Source organism: Corylus avellana, chromosome ca9 (genome assembly GCF_901000735.1).
Source record: "Corylus avellana chromosome ca9, CavTom2PMs-1.0".
Lineage (NCBI taxonomy): Eukaryota > Viridiplantae > Streptophyta > Magnoliopsida > Fagales > Betulaceae > Corylus > Corylus avellana.
The window spans coordinates 18,158,975-18,165,237 of NC_081549.1; the positions used below are offsets into that span (position 1 = coordinate 18,158,975).

The following is a 6,263-nucleotide window of genomic DNA, read 5'->3' on the forward strand; positions in this document are numbered from 1 at the left end:
TGTTATGTTTGTTAGGGCAAGTTGTTAAGTAGTTAGCCCGCATGCTTTTTTTTTTTTTTTGGAAAGAAACTTCATGAATTAACCATCTCTTTCTCTCTCTCTCTTGCATTCTTTTTCAATCTTTTGAATTAAGTAGTAGTGGCTGCATCGCAGCGTTTGAAACCTAAATTTCCACCAAATTCAGCTGCTCATTTGCTACCATCAAAAGCCTTTTTCGTTGGATGAGTAAAAGCTTGTGGCTGTGACACAAACTACATGTAGATCTAAGCCTAAATCAGATATATATAGAATCAATCTCAAAGACAAATGGTAAAGACAAAGGTTGCCTTGGGAATGTGGTCCTTCGCCGTTGACCGAGCGACTTTTTTCAAGCTAAAAAAACTAATTTTTAGTATTTTTATTTTTATTTTAGTAAGGCTAATTTCGTCATTTTTTTAAAAATTAGGAGTACATTATCATTGTTTTGGTAGTTTGGGAGGTAAATTGTCGCAATTGATAGTTTGGGAGGTAGATTGTCATTAGGGTGGTAGTTTGAGAGAGTTAAGTGGACTTTACCCTTAATTTTCTTATTTAAAGTTATAACATTAAGTAAAGAGGAATTTTATTTCTAATATAATATATATAGCTTCAATAATTGTTATTCTGAGTTTTGATATATATATGGAGTAATTTTAGAAGTCATTCTCGTGTTACTCATATATATGTGCATTTATTTGTACATGAGTGTATTTATAAATATATGTGTGCATAATAAATTTATATACATACATATAAACTCTAGATTTGATTAAAGAATTTAAGATTCAAGTTAATTTGTTTGTTTAACTCTAATGATAAAATCTTAACAATAATTAATATGGATTTAAAAAAAAAAAAAAGAAACATCATATATTCATATAAAAATAAATAAACAATCGTCATCAAGCTTTAGTTCGCTCGAAAAATAAATAAGTCTAACTTGAACAAAATATTTAATTGGGTGATAAGTTCGAACAAAGCTTGTGTTCGAAATAAAATTAAATGATTAGAACATGAACATTCAGTGCTCGGCTCGACATGGCTTGATTACCACCCTAATCTTGATTAGAACATGAGCAAACAGCCCTAACAAGCTTCCTAATAGTCATAGGCTCATAAGCTGAAACCAAATACATTAAAATGATAAATGCAACCGTTTGATCAATATTTGCATGGCTCTTCAGTTGCGTACTTAATCATCCAGAAGAACCAGAAAATCCAAGAAGAGATTGTAAGAACAGAACATGAGAAGAGTAAACATAAAGTAAGGCACCAGGAAAAGAAATGAGAATTACCACAAAATTCCACCTTGGCATCAAATCTGTTTTTGAATGAGTACCATTGACCTGAATCATCCGATTGGAACTCTACCTCTTATCTGCAAAAGCAAGAACATTCGAATAGCCATTCCGGGTTAGTTCAAATTACTAAAAATATTTTACAACCAAAAGACAATGTTGGACCAACATTTGATAACCTGCGACAAAATTTATAATCAATCAACCTGCAAAAGAAGCAGCCCATGAAAAGGGCTGGGGGAGCACGGGTGGAGTATAAGGATCAAAGTGTGCACTTTGAGCATAATCATAAGAATTACATCAGCATAATGTATGCAACTTCAGATGTGGAATATCACTAAACAGACATTCACATTTGCAGGCCAAAAAAGAAGAAGAAGAATGAGTAGATTCGCAATAAAAAATTGGATCTACAAATAACCAAACGCTATGTTATCTCAATTGGGATACCATAATTCATATCATCAATCAAGTATATCATACAATAACCACATCATATTCTCAATTGTTTCCTCTAAAGATTCGGGATTACTGACTAGTTTTGCTCCAAACAAAGATTCCTCTGCTTCCAAGAAAGCCATATCCATATGCGACAACATTCTTATCCTGAGATTTTGTATCAACAGCATGAAACCTCTTCTTGCATAAACTGCTCTCTTTCTTTTCTCTTCTCTTGATATGTCAAAAGTCAAAACCAGGCTTAATATCAAATGGCATAAATTGGGTTTACTTCTGTATCAGACTCAGAGTCATGCCATGAGTTGGTTCGACACCTTGACAACTCTCTCTTCCTCACTCTACGAGTCCGTTTGGACCTAACCACGTAAAATGTCATGGTTCCAAGTACTCCTGCCATAGTGACTGCCCCTATAACTGTAATAAGAATTGCAGCCCACCGGTTATGTCGACCAACCACTATGTAAGAGGAAGAGATAAATGCAACTGTGGTGCAAACAGAGGCCAACCACATCAGCTTATTGATCACCTCCACAACCTGCCTCTCGGACTTCATCTCCCCTCTGACAAGTGTGATTTGTACCACCACGACCGCCAATGACGTGAAGAGCGCGATAGCATTAAAGATGAAGAAGATCTTGAATGATGGACTGCTCGCTGTCACAGCCTTCCCACTATCCTCATCACCACCAGGAACAGTAAAAATTGCTGCAAATGCAACGGTGGCAAAGAGCACAGCAACCACCGTGACTGAGTTGGTGGCGTTGTTGATTCCTTCTCTGTGAAGCTTACGGAGCTCGTTGGCAATTCCATTCATGTTCCTGTTGGTTTTGCGGGTTTGTTCAAGCTGTATGTGTACATCTTTTTTAATTTCTGTGACAGTTTTTCTAAGCTCATCTCGTGGCTGGTTAAGTTCATTTGCTCTAACAGCACCATAACCAGCCAAGCACTCTTTGATTTCTGAGGCTTCTTCTGAGAAGGGGAGTCCTTCAGCTATGTCAAAGGCTGTTTTATGGTCTCTTGTTAAGGCATTCACATTAGTGTCAGGAAGCAGTAACAGCTCATTCACTATCTGCAAGAAATAATGTGTCATAATTGCTGAAGTTCAATTGACATTTTAACATTATGATCATTATGGATTGCTAAGTATTTTGCATCCACACATGACAATTGATGGGGTATATACATCTAAATTTATAAAATGAAAAAAAAAAAATGCAAAGTTATAGGAAGATACTTGATGGAAATCAAAAGTCAGAAAAACGAAGCCCAATAGAGCCACGTGAATCCCATGGCTTGTTATGAATGCATGATCCATCGTATATCACCAGTCATGTTATATGTGAGACAAATAAAATCCAAACCTATATCATGATCCTCTCAACTGAAAATACTCCTTTGTTTTTGGAGCGATAGCTTGAGGATTGGGGGTTTTGGAGCTCGAGTATAGTTTGTTTCTGAACCAATTCTCAGTGGAGTACATTAAAGGTGCCTTTGTATAATTTTTGAAGTGTATTTGATCCATCTTTGAGGAAGAATGGCTTCTAGAAACCACTAATTCGAATTCTAGTGGCTTATTTAGGGTAAATGTCCTCAGAAATGACCCCCCTTTCGTGTAATTCTTGCAATTGGCTATAGCAGCAAATTAGTTCACTTGGTGACCGTTTATCCTACAAAAAATCATACAAAAGACAGTATTTGGCATTTGATAATTTCCATTGGTACTCAGCTCATCTCAGAATGTGATGAGTTGCCTATGAGCTAAGTTTGGGCCAGCCTGACACAGCATATCTCTTAGAGAATACATCTATAAGAAATGTGTTACATCGACATTTGATGACTTAACCAAAGGCCCCGTATCCGTGGTAGTACTTATCCACCTCTCAAAGGTGTAGGTCTATCATTCATCTCGGTATGGATAAGGGATTTAAGGAGTTAGGGATAATCATTCGTCAGGATGAATACAAAAATAGAAGATATATTGTGGCCTAACCTCAAGTAATTAAAGTAATATCTCATGTTCTAGTATCATTATGTTTCAGGTCGAGCTAAGCTTAAGAGTAAGAAAGCAAAATTCAAACTTGTATCTCAATGCTTTGTCAAGATTTCCTCAAACCAGCCCCAAATAAAGCTTGAAGCATTTAATTCTGGGAAGAACTAGAAGTTACTTGACCATCTCAGCCTGATTTGCACCCTTCTCATAAGGATGAGAAGCATCAAGTTAAGGCGATAATCATAACTGTGGTAAGAAAACAGTTATATCCAAACAGAAGAACTTTAGCAATAACAATGATTACCTCTGCACGCTTTTTCCTGGTGGCTACATGTAACGCAGTATTGCCAAACTTGTCTGGGAGCATGACAATAGCTGCATCTGCCTCAAGAAGCAACCTCACCACGTCACAGCTAACCCCTTTCACAGCCATATGCAGAGCGGTCTGCCCTTTCTTATCTGTCCTTCGAGCTAATTGTGGATCCTTGTCAAGCAATGCTTTTACCACGTCTACATGCCCCTGTCGGGCAGCTAAATGTAATGCATTCTTCCCATTGGATCTTGATATCTCCAGCAAGCTAGAATCTGTTGACAGCAATTCATTAACTACTGCTGTATGTCCCCGTGTGGCAGCAGATATCAGAGGGGTTGCATTTGACTGTCCAAATGTTTTGCTTAGCCTGGGGTCATGGTCTAATAGCACCTGGACAATGGCTGCATAAGATAGTAAATGAGTTGCGGATAGCCCAGAAAGCATGCAAGTTGCAATAAACATTCAATAGCTGCACATATTGAACAATGGACACAGCACTACTCCAAAATTCAATTTAGAAAGAATGTAAACCTATTTTTTTAGAAGATTTAATTTTAATAAATGCTTTAAGAAAACCGGGATATTAATCTTAGGATTAGATAATGATCTTAACCATAATGGGCTTTGCTCTACGGATCAAAAGCTCATTGTTTATCCCTTAAACCGTATTCTGAAACACATAAAAAGTCATTCCCTTATCAAATTATCTATAGAGCCATGAAAAGATTCAACAAAAGATTTTTTGTCTAAGAATATGCTAAAGGCATGTCATCATCATCAATTTAAGTGAAATGAGAGGCGAATAAGGGAAACAATGTTAAAATTCAAAATTTTTGCTCTAATACCTTGCTAAATCACCACTTATCTTAAAAAACTCACAAACTTTCTAAACAGCGCTTAATCAAACAAAGCAATAGTGAGACCAAAGATTACATTACACCACAAAATCAAATTCAAGGGATTACCTTGGTGACCTTGACTTGCAGCAATGTGCAGTGGATCAAACCCAGAACGATTCTTCAACAAAATGCCCTCCTCAGTTGTATACTGCAGCAGCTCCTTCACCACATTAAGATGCCCCTTCTCGGCGGCAGAAAACAGGGCCGTCTCTCCCAACTCGTTCACCTCATTCACGATCGCCGACCTTATATTCAGCACCTCGGCATCAAACTCCGCGCCGCTCAGAGTCCCCACCATCTGCGAATCGATTTCTCCGAGAATCTGCTTCACGGCGGCCAAATCGCCTCGTTGCGCAGCCAAGTGGAGCTCCGTGTCGTTGTGGCGACCGGTCACCTGCTTCACGAACTTCTTCTTATCGATCCGCTTGCCGGAATTCGATACAATGAGGGACTTACTGGAATTGGAAACCAGCAGAGCCTTACCGGAACCGGATAAAACCAAAGTTGGCGTCTTCGGAGTTGGCGGTTCGGAGAGAGTGCCGGCATTCAGGCCCAGGCCCATGCCCTTCTCCAGATCCGTCTCGCCTCCTTCACAACCAACCATTTTGATTAGAATAAACCCGTGAGTACAAATTTTGAACCAAATTGATTAGAAATAGCGAGCAAACTAAGATCTTAACCTCAGTTTGGTTTCCGAGAAAACAGAGGAAAAAGAAATGACACAAAGGAGGTTCTACATTTTCCAAAAATGCCGTGGTTTTAATTCTGAAAAACCACCGTTTGAATTCCGAGAAAACTTAGTAAAAGGAGATGCTACATTTTCCAAAAATCGTTCAACTTAGCTCAGGAAATGTACGTTCAATACCAAAAAAAACGAAACAAAACGTAAAATCAAACCATTCTATTTGATTCCTTTTTCTTTTCCTGCGCTTTCTCAGCAACCAAACAGGGCATTATTACATCACAAATTAAACGACAGAGAGGGGAGAGAAAGAGAATTACCTTCTTCGCATATTGACTCCATTAGGAGATCGTTGAAAACAAGCCCTACCGTTTCATAATTATAAGAATTTATTTATTTGTTTATATGTTTTCATAGGAATAAATTCTCTGGAGCAGAAAAGGTGGCGGGAAAAGACCAGAGGGGTTGGGTTCGCCGCCGGACGGGAAAGGAAAAGAGATATGGAGGCGGATAACTAAAAGAATATCAGACGGTTAACACCGTGGGGTCTACCATTTTGACCATCGAGGGCCATGTCAGCTTAATATCAAATTAACAATAGTAA

General features: G+C 38.1%; 1 protein-coding gene across 1 annotated transcript; it reads right to left on the minus strand.

Moving 5' to 3' along the window:
• Positions 1 to 1,694: 1,694 nt before the first annotated feature.
• LOC132161824 (ankyrin repeat-containing protein ITN1) lies at positions 1,695 to 6,023 on the minus strand. The gene is made up of 4 exons (XM_059572020.1): positions 5,980 to 6,023; positions 5,044 to 5,565; positions 4,070 to 4,479; positions 1,695 to 2,844 (listed from the first exon to the last, which is right to left on the minus strand). Exons 1-4 carry the CDS (start codon positions 5,999 to 6,001, stop codon positions 2,023 to 2,025), a joined length of 1,776 nt encoding a protein of 591 aa, XP_059428003.1. The 5' UTR covers positions 6,002 to 6,023; the 3' UTR covers positions 1,695 to 2,022.
• Between the last annotated feature and the right edge of the window lie 240 nt (positions 6,024 to 6,263).

Excerpts from the sequence above, each read along its gene's own strand:
- LOC132161824 (XM_059572020.1), bottom strand. The coding sequence starts at position 6,001 with ATGGAGTCAATATGCGAAGAAG. Across the intron at positions 5,566-5,979 it reads GGAGTCAATATGCGAAGAAG|GAGGCGAGACGGATCTGGAG; the intron begins GTAATTCTCTTT and ends TTGGTTGTGAAG. Across the intron at positions 4,480-5,043 it reads TGCAAGTCAAGGTCACCAAG|CCATTGTCCAGGTGCTATTA; the intron begins GTAATCCCTTGA and ends TATCTTATGCAG.